The following is a 17,164-nucleotide window of genomic DNA, read 5'->3' as shown; positions in this document are numbered from 1 at the left end:
CCCCAACCCAAAAGCAGAACCAATTCTCCCCATCTCTACTGGAGTCAGCAGCCTGGCTAAGGAACTCACCCTAGCAGAGAGGACAGAGACCACGTTGGACAGGAAAGATCAATGACCTCAGCGCTGAGAATCCTTGGCCATGCAAGAGAGAAAGGGGGGTGGCAAAGAACAGCTTACCAGACTTTCCCTTCCTGTGGCAGCTCATGTGGGGGGTCCTCACACACCAGCTGGGACTCCCCATCCAGCAGGTAGGTGTAGACAGTCTCCTAGGATAGAATGTGCTTGTGAGCCCCTGTCCTGCTCACCCCGCTACCCCATTCTCAGTCTGCCCACCAGATCTGTATGTATGGCAAGGTCACAGGCCCCATGGAAGCAGAGCTCTGGCATTTTGGGAAAGGGTTCTAGGCAGGCAGTTGGAATACAAATCTGTCTGCTTTCCTGTCACCCCCACTAGGAGGGATATGTCCCTGCCAGATTCAGCCATTCCACAAACCTCTGACTATCTACTCTAGGGGTGTCCAGGGGTCAGGATGGCTCCCACACCAGAGGCAAGGCTTATATTACCAGGAAGCTTCCTTCCTACCTGCAGGGACATGTGTACACTTGTTAACTGTGTCCAGGGAGGGGCACAGAGAGGGCACCACACCTGTCCTCTATGGAGGCCTCAGAGGGCTCCCTGGAGGAAGAGACTGTAAACTGTAACAGGGCACATTTGAGTGAACAGGGACCAGACCTGGCTCTTGAGCCAAGGAGCAAGTCTTCCTGTGGGTCCAGAGGTATACAGAACACAGAGTATTTTGGAACTGGCCGTGGGAGGAAGGAATGCAGGGTTAGCAGGCTCAGGGTGAGCCAGGCTGAGCTAGAAGGGCTTTGGAAATGGAGCAGGGGGCAGGGCAGGCAGTGAGCCACACATGGGTAGATGTGCAGTGTAGACTGATCGCTCCCTAGAGAGGGGGAAGCTCTCACTCAAAGCTGATCGAGCCCTGAGCGCCACAGGCTTCCCTCCGTGGGGGCTGGTCAGTCTGCCTCAGGGGCAGACCTCCTCTTGGCAGAAGCAGGTGCCTTCATTGACAACCACAGGAAGAAATCCAGTTCATGTTCCTTTGGAGCAGAAACTATGAGACTTAAAGATTCCTGAACAAATTCCCAGTGTACATGGCTGGCTGCTGGGCCAGAGGACTGTACAATTTTGTCTGGGAGAGTCTAAACGGGGATGTCCTCTCTGCTGAAGCCATTGGAAGGAGTGACATGATTTGAGCTGTCAGAGGCCCCCTTGGGTTAGTCTGGAGTCCTTCTCTGTAGACCACATGAGCCCCTTGGCTCTACCCAGTCCGCCAAACCTCACATCCAGATGCTCCCTTACTATCTCCAGAGAAACAGAGCCAGGCCAGGTAGGGGTGACAGAGCCCAAGGAGATCTTGGCAGCCCAGCCCTGGCAAGGCCTGGAGCCCCTTGTTCTACAGAGATTGGGGGGGCTAGATGGGGTTCAGGATCAAGGATCGGGGGGAGAGGGCTGCCACTCCTCAGCTATAACCAGCCTCCTCACCATCACCCCCTCCTCACCCCCCCAGCAGCCTCTAGGGGTGGGGCTAGAGGGTGGGTCCTCTCCCACAGAGAAAAGGAGGGGGCGCTCAGAGAGGGGGCAGATCCTCACTTTACTTCCGGATGTCCGCGTCTCCCACTCCCTCCCTCGCAGCCTTCTGGGTTAAAATTAGCTGAGTTTATTGGAGAAGGAGGGAAGCATTTCAGACACATCAGCACCATCTGCATTTGGGGCTGCCTGCCACAATGGGTGCTGATGAGGAAGCCAGGTGCCAACAGCTCTCCTCCCTGCAGGGGGGGGGGTGGGGAGACCCTCCTCCCCAAGCTCCCATCTCCCTCACCTCCCTGGTTGCTGTCAAGCACGGGCTCTCCCAAGTCAGGGCTACCCCGGCTCACTGCAGGCCTCCTGGGCAGCCCAAGGCAACAGCCCCGGAACCTGATTGCCTGGACCACAGACTCATCTCAGACCCAGCACAGGATTATCTATGGTAGCTCAGCCAGCTGGGCACCAAGCCAGTCATTTCCTCTCCTGGCTTCCAGGGTAGCCTCAAGGCATGCAGGGCCAGCCTCAGCTTGAGACTTGCCATCCGCATCCTCCGTGCCCAGATGTGCCTCCACCCCAGGCCAGATGTTGCCTCAGTCGCATTCCTCTGCTGGAGGATTTATTTTGGGGCGCCAACACACCACCCACTTCCTATCAATTTCACGCTCAATAAAGCTCCGTCATTAGTCCTCCTCCTGGGCACTGAACTTCTAGGAGATTTTGGGAAGGCAGAGCTGAGGAAAGGGGATGGGGGGGGGGGAGCTTAGGTCCAAGTCTCATTTGTCCCTGTCCTGCTGTGTGGCCTTGCGGGGAAGTGCCCTCCCTCTCTGGACCTCCGGTGGTTCATTCATCATGCAGTTTCAGGGACAATGGGCTCTGGTGGGGTGGTAAGGCCGCATCCTGAGTTGGCTGTGTTTTCCAAAGCAGAGACTGCCCTTGGCTGGTGGTAAGAGTTAGGGAGAGAACATTCAAGGTCTTCGAACTCTGTTTAGGCATCTCTTCCTCCAGGAAGTCTTAAGTCTTCCATGACCCTTACTCTGGAGCAGACCCTGTCTACCGGCTCCAAAAGTCTCTCTTCATCTGCCACCACTGGGTGATCCTGATGCTTTGAGACTCCAAAGCTAGTTAAAACCAGGTTGGGGAGTAGCCCGGGGCAGCTGAAGAGGGGTTCATCCCTCCTTACCCCTAGTAAAGCACTCAGAGCCCAGGTAACCATGGTTACTACTCTCTATAATGCCAGCCATAGTATTGAGATGGGGGTGGGGGGAGAAGCTTAATGCTTGCTAAAGGTCATTTCATCCAGCCTCCTGTCTCCAGGAAGGACATTTGAACAATGAAGATCTGTCCATCAAGGCTAGGTCCTCTAACAATTCCAAGCTCTGGTACCCAAGAAGTTCTTTTTTGTGTCTATCCTCACCCCTCCTGAGGTACGTATTCCCAAACCCATCTGAGTTCATCTTGTCCTGTTATACCAAGTACATCTATTCTGTTATCTGAGACAGTTTTTTTTTTTCCAATTAACCTCTAAGGCCCCGCTGATTCAGGGAGTTCATTCTTTAGTACTAAGCCTTTCACTATTGTTCCTCTGGAAAGCCCTCTCAGAACACCCCCTAACTTTCTACTTACCCACAAGGACCTGAGTAGGGACCCTGTCTCCCTCCCCCCAGCCTCAGTGGGCCTGTATGCAGTAAAGCACAGAGCTGGATGAAGGTTGGGGTGAGTGGGATATAAAAGGCACAGACCAGCACCTACCACTTTGGGGAGCACAGCTGAGAGCGCATTCTTGGCAGCCTGCCGCAGGCCAGCAACATCGATGACAGCGCCCAGGCTCAGCAAAGCATCCTGGAAGAGAGGAGAGGGCTTTAGCGGCTCTGCCAGGTAGGCTGGGGCAGCTCCCACACCCCAGAGGTTTGAACACACAGCCCCAGCTCAGATACTTGAACCCCTCCAGATCTTGTGTCTCAGAATCAAACAGAATTAAAGCAATAGAATACCCAAATCCCCACATATTACAGATGGGGAAACTAAGGCTCAGAAAAGAGCCAAGGACTTAGTGAAGGCTTTACAAGGAGTGGAGAGATGAAGCCTGGAATAGAGCTCAGGTTGCCTGTCCTTTGGGCCAGGATAACTCTGATATAGTAGGGAAAAGCACAAGGCTCTTACTAAAGCAAAAAACAAACAAACAGAAAAGAAAAAAAAGCCACTCAGATCTGAATCCTATTCCCCTACATTGTAGTGTATGTCTTATTAGAATCACTGAGCCTTAATCTTATAGATGTAAATTGAAGCAACTGTGGCTATCACCCCCACCCCGTCGTACACACACAGGCTGCCATGAAGACAAAGTGAAACTGAGCACTAAAAACTAGAAATAAAAATAAAACAGTGTTAAAGGTGTCGGGAAGGTCCAGCACAGAGTAGATGTGGTAGAAGGACGGCTGCTGCTGGATTCGCCACTTTCCCAGGACAGCAGTGGCTCACTCAGTTTCATTTCGTGGCTGAATTAGGACTAGATCAAAAGTAGCAAAAATCCAAGGTATAATCCTAACGACATGGAAGACAAAGATTGAGAAGGTAGTCATTGAAGCCAGCTCAAGCAATATGAGCAAAATGAGACCCCATCTCAACCAATAGTTAAGCACAGTGGTGCATACGTGTCTTCCCAGTTTATGACAAGCAGTATAAATAGGAGGATCATGGGTCCAGGCTTATCTAGGCAACAAGCAAGACCCTCTCTCAAAAACAACCAGGGTTGGATATGTGTGTGTCACACAGTAAAGCACCTGCCTAGCAAATGCAAAGCCCAAAGTTCAAGAATTCCAATACTACCAAGAAAGAATCATCACCACCACCACCATCAACCAGGGTGTGTCTTAGCTATACGGTGGGTGCAGTACATCTGGGTCACCTCAGCCACCCCGGGAGGGGAAGAAGTCAGCCTTCGTTGCCTTTCTGCCTTTCCATCCCTGAAACAGACCTTGTCCTTGGAGAGCCGGAATAGAGACAACAAAGGTCCCAGCTTCTCGCTCTATTAACTCTGCCTGCACCATGGGGATCAAAGAAAAAGTTAACGGAACAGGGGATCCCGGGCCAAGGCAGGATTGTGACTCACACATCATCTACTCAAGCTGTGCCCTCTCCCCAGCCCTTGAAAGTCCTTCCTGCTGTCTTCCCTGCAAATGACAGGGTCTGGGTTCAAAAAGCAAAGTGATTAGGTAGAAGATGAAGGAGGCATGGCTTAGACTGCATTTATGTGGCAATAATATAAAGTTGAGGCTCTTTGTGAACCACAAGCTGTAAGCATAGCTGCTAAAAATTAAAAGGTTGAAATTACAGGCCATCTTCATTAGAGATCTGATAATCCAAGTAATGAAGATGACCGTTCCTCTGTTTTAATAGTCTAGTTAAAAAAAAAACAAAAAACATTCTCAGCCACATTCTGGTGGCTCACATCTGTAATCCTACCTACTCAGGAGGCTGAGATCTGAGGATGATGGTTTGAAGCCAGCTTGGGTGGGAAAGGCTGTGAGATTCTTATCTCCAATCAAGCCCCAGAAAATCAGAAGTGGTGCTGCAGCTCTAAGTGGTAGAGCACCAGCCTTGAGCATAAAAGCGCAGAGATAGCACCCAGACCCTGCTTTCAAGCCCCACAACCAAGCCAAACAAAACAAAACAAACAAAACAAAAACAACCCTTATTCTTATTCTATGAGACCTAGGTAAGAACAGAATGAGGCTGTCCAGAGGACATAGCCCATGTTGAAGAGGGAATTAGAAATCAAGTCCTGCATAGGACTAAGACTAGATTACCTAGGGCCTAAAGCTCCTCAATCTCTAACTTCAAATTCTCAAACACTTTGAGAGAGGAGGACTGAACTCCATGGCCCCATGGCCAGCCTGGGGGCCTACAGAATCTCACAGGAGACTGGTGCAAGTCCCATGGCTTAAATGACCTTCTTTTCAGCAGATCCACGCTGCAAAGACAGAGGCCATCAAGAGGAAGAGGGAAGAAGCAAACTCTCATCCCCAAGGGTAGGCAAGGGTGAGACAAAAGCCTATAGTTTTCAAAGGCTTCAGAGGAGAATCCTGCATGGGGTCTGAATGGGGGGCCTAGGGTCCAGGCTTAGAAATTCTTGAGTTTTCTCAGTTCCAGCCCCCTCCCCAACATCCTGTGTCCCCAAGAGAAAGGGGCAGAAATAGGCCTTCTCCTAATATGCCTATGGGTATTGCTTTCCCTGGTCCCAGCTCCAGATTTTCCCACTGCTCAAAGATGAGACGTTTCTGCTTTATGGAGAGAAATCTGCCATTGGATACTGGAAGTAGCTGGTTCCAAACAACACAATCCCCCAATTGGATCACTGTGCTGTGACTCTTAGATATTGCTCATCACAGCTCCTGAACCCTTAGTGCCACCCTTCCCTTCAAGTCCTCATAGACTATGTGAGGACTTGCATGCCTGTCTACCATGCTTGCAGACTCCTGCAGGCACTCATGTGTGCATGTGTGCGTGTGTGTGTGCACACACACACATACACACACACACACACACAGGTACAACTATTTCCTCATGGATCACAGGCAAGCGTTCCAGTAACATCTGTTTATAGAGTTTACACATAGCCTACAACGGCCGTCCAAGGTCAATAAAAAGATTCAAGAGGGAAGAAGAGCTGATGCCCCCACAGAATCTGAAAACACAGTTTCTAGGGTTTGATTTCCTGCACTGGAGCTTCAAGGGCAGGCTGCTGGCCCCCAGGCTGGTGCAGGCCTACTGCTGCCTGGAGAAAGGGAGTCACCACATTGATACCCGAGAGATTTTGCCCTCAATGACATCTACATGTGCACTGGGGATGGTAGGAAAGGGGAAGGCAATAGAATGAGCTTAATATGGGAGTGGGGAGAAAATTTTTAAAGCCACAGACTTCAGACATCTGTCTCCCAATTGACAGATGAGAAAACCAGGTCTCAATCATATCTGTGGTTAGCCAGCTGCTCAAGACAGAGCCAGATCCAGAACCCAAACCTATGGATGTCCAGAACCCAAATCTCTGGACTCCCAGCTCCAATCTGGCTCCTGCTCAGCACCCAACCTCCATCTCCTACCCTGAGGGACTTAGAGAAAACAGTGTGCCCTTTATTCTGGTTGGCAAACTCTTCAACTTGCCCTTTGCCTTGATTGGAGAATGCTCTGAATTGTTCTTTACTGGAATTGGTGGTTGTTTGTCTGGCTTTTGTTCTGATTGATCAGTTTTCTGTGACTTTTAAGGCCAATGGCAAGATATGACAGTGTGGGGAGGTGGGGAGGGTGGAGAATGAAACTTGGGAAGAGTTGGGATAGCAGTAAGGGCTTCATAGCCTCAGCTAGAGTAGACTGGATGTTGACATAGCTGATGAGGCCCAAGGTCCCTGCCTGAGATACTTCTCTCCTTTCACCTCTCAGCCTGCCCAGATGGCCCTAGAAGTGTGTGTGTGTCTGTGTGTCTGTCTTCTGGGGTGGGAGTTGGGTTGTCAAGTATAGGAAACACTGATAGGGAAAGCAGATCGGACACTTTAAAAAGCCTTTACAGCTTGCTCAACTGCCACCTGCACCAAGAACCTTACCCAGATTTCAAAATGAACATCTTCAGCCATCAACTCAGGAGAAGAAGGAACTCCAAGTCTAGCCCATGAAATATGGGTTTAGAAGACAGGGAGGAGATGGGAGGAGAGAATCAGCAGACAGTCTCTTTAAACGGGAAGTGGGGGCAATTTCTGAGCTGGAGGTACAAGATGGGGAGAGGAGACCGCCTCAAGTCCTGTTTAGAGCCCAGAAATATTAAAGGGGAAGAGTACAAATCCAGCAGCCATTCCTGCTCATATATGTACACTGCCATGCACACATCTTTCTTCTGTGTTCACGCAACCTCCCACAAACACGCACACACAGATAGAAATATAACTACATATTCTGTGCACACACACAAGCAAGCACTTTGGAATGTGCATATGCAGAGCCCACACTCAGGGTGGGGTGGAAGAGGTCACATTTCCTGTTCTCGCAGCTTTTCTGAACAAACACCAGTGTAAATATCAGCATAATAACCAAGCAATTTCCCAGACCCCAGGGGAGAATCTGTGGTGTATAGAAAGCAGCAGAGTGATTTCCAGCCCTGTCCCAGATTGACGACATAAGCTCAGTGTGGCCTTAAACACACCCCTTTCCTCTTCTGAACTTTGATTTCCTCATTAGAAAAGTGGATCTTTCCCCTCTGCTGAATATAGTTCATTGGTTTTTGTAGCTTAATGATGATGGATGTGTGGGTGGATAGATGGATGGATGGATAGGTAAGTGGGTGGGTAAGTGCATGAATGATAGGTGGTAGGTAGGCAGATGGGTAGCTGAGTGGATGGTGGGTAGGTAGGTGAAGGGGAGGATGGCTGGTCCATGTTGAGTAGGTGTGTGCATGGTAAATGATGGGTGAATGGTTAGATGGTGGCAGATAGATGGACGAATGGATAGATGGATGGATGGGTAGTGTATGCTGGTAGAAAGTGGGTGGATGGGTAGATGGGTAGATGGGTGGTGGGTAGATGGATAAGTCGTGGGTGGTGGATGGTATATAGATAAGTGGATAGTCTATGTGGGTAAGTAGCTGGATAGATGGGTAAATGGGTGGATGACTGGGAACATTGGTAGATAGTTGGTGGTGAATGGTAGATAAGTGGATGGATGGATGGATGGATGGATGGATGGATGGATGGATGGATGGATGGATGGAATGATGAATGGATGGATGGATGGGCAGATGGGCAGATGGGCAGATGGATGGGTGGTATATGGTGGGTGGATGAATAGATGGTGGGTAATGGGTGGGTGGTAGGTAGATGGATGAATAATGGGTGATGAGTGGATAGTGGGTAACAGGTTGGTAAGCAAGTGTATGGATGGATTGGTAGATGGGTAAGTTAGAAAATGGGTGGATGGTTAAAAGAATGGGTGGGTGTAGAATAGGTGGTAAATAGATGGATAAATGGAAAAATGGGTGAGTGGTGGGTGGTGAATCAGGGGCAAGTGGGTGGATGGATGGGTAAAGGCATGAGTGAGTGGAAAAACAGGTAGATGGTTGGTGGTAGGTGGTGGATGGGTGGATAGATGGGTGGATGGATAGAGTCTTCCTGTTCTCCCCAATTCTGTTGCTCTATGGTCTAAGCCAGGACTGTCAGCACCGCAGACAGCGCCATTCCCACACATTAAACTTTCTCCCTTGGTACCAAGAAAGAAGAGCTTGGTCAAGTCTCCACTGAGGGAGAATCAGCCTGGGGTGAGATGAGCACTTCTGTATTGATCTTGGGGACGGGCCTGGAGGAACAGGTCTGAATTGAATTACTTCTAACTCCTCCTTAAAGCCTAAGATCACATGAAGCCAAAAACCTTGGCCTGGTCCCTTTAGAGCCACTATGCAGGGACTGGCAGGCATTCTTGTCATATACTGCTCTCCAGTATCACCTCCATGACTTTCTTATTGTTCTCCCTACCATCAGGCTCCTAGACTCATGCCTGCCTCCTGCTGCTTGTGAATAAAGCCCCACAGTGCCCTCACGCTGGCCTGCAAGAAGGTAACAATATCACATTCAAGTGTCGGTAACAGCTGGGCATCACATCTGTAATCCTAGCTACTCAGGAGGCCCAGTTCTGAGGATTGAGGTTCAAAGCCAGCCCAGGCAGGAAAGCCCATGTGACTCTTATCTCCAATTAACTAAAAAAGCAGAAAGTGGAGCTATGGCTCAAATCATAGCTTGCTAGCATTGAGCAAAAAATCTTAGAGGGGGCTGGGAAGGTGGCTCAGTGGTAGAGTGCTTGCCTCGCATGTATGAGGCCCTGGGTTCAATTCCTCAGCACCAGATAAACAGAAAAAGCCGCAAATGGCACTGTGAGCTGAAGAGCTCAGGGACAGCACGGAGGCCTAGAGTTCAAGTCTCACAACCAACAAAAAACAACAAACAAATAAAAAACAACAACCAAAAACTCAGAGATAGTACCCAGGCCCTGAGTCTAAGTATTATTACCAGCACTGAGCACGTGACACCAGTTCTGCTAGTGTAGGTCCACTGTGTAGTCTGGGGTGAAGTGTCTCTTCTCAGTCTGGAGCTTAGTATCCATTTCTCTAAACCCAAGAGAGTTCCTTCAAACCATCTCTCCACCAAAATGTTGAGACTCCTTCACCTCTTTGTTCCTCTTTCCTTCCTCCTGGGTCAGGCTCACTAACCTCCCTGATTGGTCTCTGCCTCTCCCCATGATTCACCAACATCCCTCTCAGCCACACACAGCCTTGCATCTGACGTTAGGACATCTTCTTCACCTCCAGGTCCTTACTTTTCCTCCTGGATGACTTCTCTGCTTACTTTCCAGCATTTTCTTGCTTACTCCCTGCCTCTCTGTCTCTCTCTCCTGTCTCTCCTACCCACTCATCCTCCATCCCTCCAAGAAGTCATATTGAGAATTTGGGAAGAAAGCTCCTGACCCATGATGGATACCCACCACCAGTTGGGGGGAGCTCAGAAATGTGTCCAGAATGAGAGATACCAGGGGTGCACCAAGGCAGATGCCAACTCTGCCTATTTTTCTTCCTGCTTTCTATTCTAGTGCACAATATAGAGTCTCTAGATCACTGCAAAAAATAAGACCCTCAAAGGAGAACTTAGCTATCTCTATGCCCAATGCATGCCAATCATTATCATGGGTAGGGGGCTTAATACAACTCCCCCAGAGGAGGCCTCCTGGGGGTTCCAAACAGGGTGGCCTCATTTGGCTGGGCTAGAACTCCAGCCTGAGCCCAGCACCCTGGGTTTCTTTTGTGGTGTCTCACAGCCCTCATACCACACCCAGACACAGAGGCAAAAGAGGAGGAAGCTGAATAAGGCGGCACCTCATTCCCTTCCTCCTTTTCTCCCTCCCTCCCTGCCCACGCCTGCCACCTGCCTGAGGAGCTGCCTGGAGCACACACTGGTGCCTGAAATATTCAGAGAAGAGCTGCCTGTGCATGCTAACATCTTAAACCCCCAGGCCTCTCCTGTAAGGCTAAGCTGGATCGGGGCAGGAGGAAATGCAAAGAAGCTTGGAAACCCTTGGAAGACCTAGTCTGAGGGAGGAGGCAGGACAGAGATTCAGGTCACATTGAGGAGCTCAGATGTCAATACCCTCTTTGAATCTGGCTTTGGAGAAAAGGTGACACCTTGCTTAAGCAGTTGCTGAGGCTACCAGTGTCCCCCAGTCTTTCTCAAATTAGCATGCCCCAGAATTGCCTAGAGGGCTTGTTAAATCTGCTAGGTTCTGTCTGCCCTTCCCCCCATACCCCATCCTCAGGTTTCTAACCCAGACGGTGTGCTGGTGCTCCTCACCACTCCATGAGACCCTCTGACACACACTGTCCCTGGAAGGTCCCTGCTTTACCATTGAGGGGCTAAGGACAGAGGGGAGAGTAACCCATCCTCTGATGGCAAATCAATGCTATTTCCCCTAACTGAAAGGGCAAACTGAGAAGGTATCAAAGGGGGTGAGTGTTGGGGATGAGGAAGGGAGAATGAGATGGGGCTGTGGGTGACAGGGGACAAGGGCACATGGGAGGGGCCACATGCAGCTTAGGAGTCAAACTAAAGGGAGGACCTGTCAGAGGCCTTGCCTCTTTCTCTCCTCTTCCCCTCCCACTTCTCCCACCATCCCTCTTCTTCCTCCTGCCCACCCTTTGCAGACTCTGGCTTCAGTTGTTACTCCAACAGGGCCGCGTCTCCAGCCTCCGAGCCACACTGGAGACACGTGCACTGTAGAATACACCTGCGCCTGTCCTGGCGCCTCACGTGCGTGGCCTCGCCTCCCTGGTGAACTTGACCTTATTATTGGTAGCCCCCCCCCCTTCCCAAGCCCACAGCTTCCCACCATGTCCAAGCCAGCACCAGCTTCATCTCCAGCTCCTAGGCCTCCTGGGATCTATCAAGGACGAGATTATGTGAAGGAAGGGTGAGAAGGGGAAGGAGCAAGGCGGGGGGGGGGGGGGGGGGGGAGGGAGGGTTGCCAGTTCTATGAGATCCTCAGTCCTAGCCCAGGTACAGCTGGACAGTCACAAGGAGGCAAGTATAAGCACACCATGACTCATGACTGGAGAGAAACCTTGGGCAGCAAAGAGGGTGAGCATCCTGTCCCCAAGAGTACATAAACCAGGAATGTTCTGAAGAGAATCTATCCCCTGAGAAAGGTGAATTGGCTGGCCTCTAGCTCTGGGTTAGAGAACTCTAAATGTCTGTGAAGCTTCTTCCACTTTAATCACTCACATGGCCTCAGTGGTGGGTCAAGAGATGGACATAGAAAGTCTCAGATCTGGGAGGTAGGCATGGTGACCCAAGCAGCTGAGTGACCAGCTGGACCAGAATATGAAAAGAGTCATACATCTCTGATGGCCAAAGAAATGACTAGATACATGGATGGGTAGATGGATGGTTGGATGGCTAGATGGCTAGATGGATGGCTAAATGGTTGGATGGTTGGATGGATGGATGGGATGATGGATGGATGGATGGATGGATGGATGGATGGATGGATCTAGGCAGATCCAGTCCTCTCCACCCAAGGACCCTCCCAGTCCCATGTGTTCTTGTCACAGCACTGTATATGACATTGTAACTCCACTCTTTCACACCTGACTGGGAGCATGTCATAGTAAGAAGAAGGGTGGACCCCACAACCCCAGGCAGAAGGGATAGCTGAGATTTCTCAAAGCCTACCAAGTCTGCTATGGTGGTAATCTTAGAGGAAAAAAAATCTAAGGAATGAGTATGCTTTGTGCTGGAGCTGTCAGCAGTCTCTCCAAGGTGTCTCCACTAGCCAAGAGAGACTGCCGATAGTTTCTCAAGACCATCTTCCCAGTGCAGAAGGGGCTAGAGGCAGCAGGTAAGGAAGGAACTAGTAGCTTCATTTCCTCCAGGAGGCTTTCTCACCGAGGTGGTCACCTCCCCATTCTTCCTGGGCATGTGGAGAAGGCCCATGGGACCAGAGATCAAAGGACCAGGTCACAGATATCATGGTGTCACATCCTCAGCTTGGTGGGGGTAGACCAAGATGCAAAGAGGCTGGGAAGCACTGTGTAGTTCTCATCTGGAGGCAGGAAGCCCATGCCCCCGCTCAGACTCAGGTCCACACTAGGTCACCTGCCTTCTGAGTACTGTTTGTCTTTGTATCCCATGAATAATCTGCCTTGGCTGAGTTCCTCTTGGATATGGCTGGGTATCTTCCTCCAGTCCAGGATCTGGGTCGGTCTCTTGTCTCATCCTGAAGCAGGTTTGATGTAGCACTGGCCACTGGGATAGTGTGTGGCCTGCCAAGGGCAGGGAGGAAGGGCTGGCCTGAGGTGCATGGAGATGGTGAAGAAGGTGGGGCCTAATGCTAAACTACCTGGCTGGGACTGTGCAGAGCAGGTAGAGGAATGAATGGCTGTCCATGATATCTGTCTGAGGCTGTCTTCTGGCTCTCTGTGTATACTCTCTCTCTCTCTCTCCTCTCTCTCTCTCTCTCTCTCTCTCTCTCTCTCTCTCTCTCTCTCTCTCTCTCTCTCTCTCTCTCTCTCTCTCCCGGCCTCCCTGGAATCAGTGATCTTGTGGAGCCTCTTCTAGTGTTTTTTCTCTGGTGTGTGTCTCTCCCACGGTCACACTGTTTTGTCCCATGACTACATTTGGCTCCATCCTCAGGGCTTGGCCCAAGCTTCCCCCAAATCCCAGGAGAGGGAGAAAAAACCCCTCAAAGTATGAGAAAGAGACAGGAGGTAGAAACTAATTCAGAAATAGGGAGAAGATATCTGTCAAGAGGAGACCCTGGGGATAGGACTGGAGAGGCTGGGCGGGCCAGGGAAGCACCCAAGGGGAAGCCCTGGAAGGCAAAGCCATCCCCCTCCTCTCCCTCCTCCCTCTCTGTTAGAATGTGTGAGCACTTTTATTATCCCTAAAAATAGCTCCTTTTCGCTTGAGGGTTGGGTTGAGGCATCTTCTGGGCAGGGTTCATCTCAGGCATGCTGCCGCCTCTGGGCTCCCATTCACTGTGTCCCTTCCAGCAGGAGCCAGTGCTTTTTGCTAAAGACAGGTGTGACTGTGTCCCTGCCTTCCTTTCCTAAGACTGCCCTGGTTCCTCACACCTCACACATATCTGCACTCCCAGTCTGCTAGGAACTGTTTGTAGAGCCCTGGTACACACTTCCTTAGGGGTGCAGGGACCATCCCAGACTCTGCACTCAAGCCTTTGTCCGACTCTCCACCTTATTCCCTCCTCCATCTTCATTGCTCTTCCACTGGGTCTCTGCTCCTCCATTCCTGTGGCCTGGCATTCCTTCTTTTCCTCTATTCTACTAAGCTTAGCCTACTCTGAGCCTACTCCAACTCTGCTCCCTGACTCTCATTCCCACCTTCTCCTTTCCCATTTCCCTCTACATTGATTCAGAGGCCAGGCCCCAGAGATTCAGGGCAGATGTGGGCAATGAAGTCCAAAGCCTTCCTCCAGTAAAGGTGAGAGTTAATGAAGAGATACTATAGGCTCTGGGGCCCCCATGTCCTGAACCTGGACTTCACTTCATGATCCCTTCCATGGTCCTGTCTCAGTCTTTTTTATTAAGTGCTGGTACTGGGGCTTGAGCTCAAGGCTTCAAGCTCTTTCTTGCCTTTTTTGGCTCAAGGTTGGTGCTCTGCCACTTAAGCCATACCTTCACTTCCAGAGTTTTTGCCAGGTAGGTAACTGGAGATCAAAGTCTCATGGACTTTTCTGCCTGAATTGACTTCAAGCGATGATCCTCAGATCTCAGCCTCCTGTGTAGGTAGGATGACAGGCATCAGCCACCAGTACCTAGCCCTTTGTTTTCTCTTCTGAATTTGAATGTCTATTTCAGTCTCTTGGAGGAAAGCCCCTCCAGTCTTACCTCTTCCCTACCTCCATTTTTTTTAGGTGAGAGAAACATACCCCAGAAAAGTGTAGTTAACAGGCTCATGAGCCCATGGAAAGCTGGCTATGAACCTCAGTCACTGTGCATCAGTGGTGCTCCAGGGGTAGAAGCAGTGTCCCTCACACACTCACCCAGCCTGGCCCCGGCAGGCATCCAAAGGCTGGCATCCAAAGTTATTCATCTTTGGAAGGCCCAGAATCCAGAGCACAAACATCCGGATTCTCTGGAAGTCCTGTTACTCACCCTCCTACATCCATCCCTAGGGCATGGGGGATGCACACAGGCATGTGCTCACACATATGAACGCTCAGAGTCAGAGGAGCATGTGCTATGGGCTAGCTGTGCCTGTGAGTCTGCACAGACCCCTCCAAGGCCCAGAGCCCTGAAAGATGATTCCCTCCCACTAGACCCTCAGCCTCGAGGTGAGATTCAAAATAACTTTTACTTTTTTTTTTTTGGCCGTCCTGGGGCTTGAACTCTGGGCCTGGGCGCTGTCCCTCAGCTATTCAGCTCAAGGTGAGCACTCTACCACTTGAGACACAAAGCCACTTCCAGTTTTCTGAGTGGTTTATTGGAGATAAGACTCTCACTTACTTTCCTGCCTGGGTTGGCTTTGAACCATGATCCTTAGATCTCAGCCTCCTGAGTAGCTAGGATTGCAGGCATGAGCCACTGGTGTCCAGCAACTTTTACTTTGGAAATGCAAAACAAAACCGCTTTCCTGTGGCTTTTCTCATTGCAAAATTCTGGGTGCATTCAGTAAAATGGACATTTTCTGTCATTCTGCAGGGAGCTCCCGCTTTGCTGGTGACCTCAGTACATGTCACTCATTATGGCATGTCCTTACAGCCCAGCATGTGACCATGGCAAAAATATGTCCCTTGGGTCACTAGGGAAACATCTGTGAGTAAGTATATAGACTGTGCTTCTGTAGAAGATTGTGACTGCCCTGTGGCCATGTCTGTACGTGATCATCTGCACAGGTTGGTGGCCTTCACTCTCTGTGATCATGTATGAGTGATTTGGCTCATGGCATGTGCCTGATATGTTCTATATGTGCGGCTGTCTGAGGGACTGTGGGTGCTAGTCTTGACTCTAAATGCACAAATCAGTTTTGATTGAGCCTATCAGTATTTGTCTAGAGGGGAGTTGAATCCTCCTCCCCAAACACCTGTCACCTCCTCCATCATCTTTCTCAGATCTAGGCTCATCTCCCTGGCTAGTATACCCCACATGCATTCAACTAGACTTTTATTCTGGACTCAGTTTCCTTATCTGCAAAATGGCCCCCTATCCCAGAAAAACTGATTAGGTTAAATTGGATTCTCTCAAGTCTTCCTAAGCTGGTTGCCAGCAGGGGGTTGGGCCCCTTTCTAACACTCTCTGGAAGATGCAGCCCTGAGGGGCAAGTCAAAGTAAGAGGAGTAGGCTCAATTTCAGCATCACCCCATGTGATGTCTGGTTAAGGGCAGTGGCCTTATAAACTACCAAGAAATGGCAACTCCTTCAATCTTACCCCAAATAGACCTCTGGAAGGTATTTGTGACATGGAGGAGGAGGGTAGCCATATTCCAAATGAGGATCCAAGGACACCCACCCTCTCTTGACTTTAGGGCTCTAGACCCTTGACACACCCTCAAACTCTCCTCCCTCCGTGAGGCCCAGAACAAGGCCTACAGAAGACAAAAGGGGAATGGACCAGAACCAGGTTGTAGGGACCAGATGGCCTGGCCTGGGGCCCTGAGACTCTCAACCCAGCTCACTGCTGGAGTGGGAAACAGAGGCCTAGAATAGGGCAGGGACCCACATAAGGGAACCAAGAAAGTCCAGGCTCATGTTTCAAAGATCTGTGGGATCCCAAAAGAAACCTGAGGGAATGGGCAGAGGATCTGAGACAAGCTCAGGGAGACTTCTGTCCTGAGCTGTTGGTATGGACTTCCTAACCATCCTTACTCCCCCACATCCCAGATCCCTTACTGGTTTGATTAACCAAATCATAGAGCTTTTTCTTGAGCAAATTACATCGGCCTAATTGAATTAGGCCACAGGAGCCTGAGCTAGAAGCTGGCAGAAGGTGAGGATGGCAGGGCCTGGGAGGACAAGTCGGGGGGGGGGGGGTCACAGACAATACTGAGAAAAAGACAAAAGAGGGGAGGGAGGGCAGGGTGAGCTAGGAGGGCTGGAGGTATGAGGGGAGGACATCTCCAGGCAGCACACTCTCCAGTGTTCCCAGGACTGCTCCTGTCCTTTAGATGCCTAGAGTGCTAGAGCTTAAAGGAGCAGCTCCCTGGGAAGACCACAGAGGCTATATACCAAGTACCAGAGTCCACATTCATCACAAGCATTACATCCTGTAATCCTGCTAACATCCCCATTTGGAACTTGAGGGAACTGAGGCTCAATGGAGGAAGAACAATGTGCCTACATATGACTGATACCAATCAGATCCGCTCCTGATCAGCACTGGTAGCATCCCACTGAAGTGTGTCCATCCTGCCCTGGGAAGCCCTCCTGGGTATCCAGAAAAGGCCAGTTCATAGCTGGGCCCAGACACCATTTCTACCCCTACGAGGCATTTCTCTTACCTACCCTACAATGGCCCTCCTGCCTCTGACAGTCAGTAGCTG

At 50.4% G+C, this 17,164-nt stretch overlaps 1 protein-coding gene across 4 annotated transcripts in view; it reads right to left on the bottom strand.

The window, feature by feature from the left end:
- Positions 1-17,164, bottom strand: part of Pde2a (phosphodiesterase 2A) — an 89,865-nt gene that overhangs the window by 25,156 nt on the left and 47,545 nt on the right. For all 4 annotated transcript variants that reach the window (XM_070035084.1, XM_070035085.1, XM_070035086.1 and 1 more), the window contains 2 exons: positions 3,338-3,427; positions 178-266 (listed from right to left, as the gene is read on the bottom strand). In XM_070035084.1, coding sequence (XP_069891185.1) covers positions 178-266; positions 3,338-3,427 — 179 coding nt within the window. The remainder of the gene's footprint in view (positions 1-177; positions 267-3,337; positions 3,428-17,164) is intronic.

Source organism: Dipodomys merriami, unplaced genomic scaffold (genome assembly GCF_024711535.1).
Source record: "Dipodomys merriami isolate MVZ:Mamm:240054 unplaced genomic scaffold, mDipMer1.0.p SCAF_25, whole genome shotgun sequence".
NCBI lineage: Eukaryota > Metazoa > Chordata > Mammalia > Rodentia > Heteromyidae > Dipodomys > Dipodomys merriami.
This window is presented reverse-complemented; position numbering and strand designations above follow the sequence as displayed.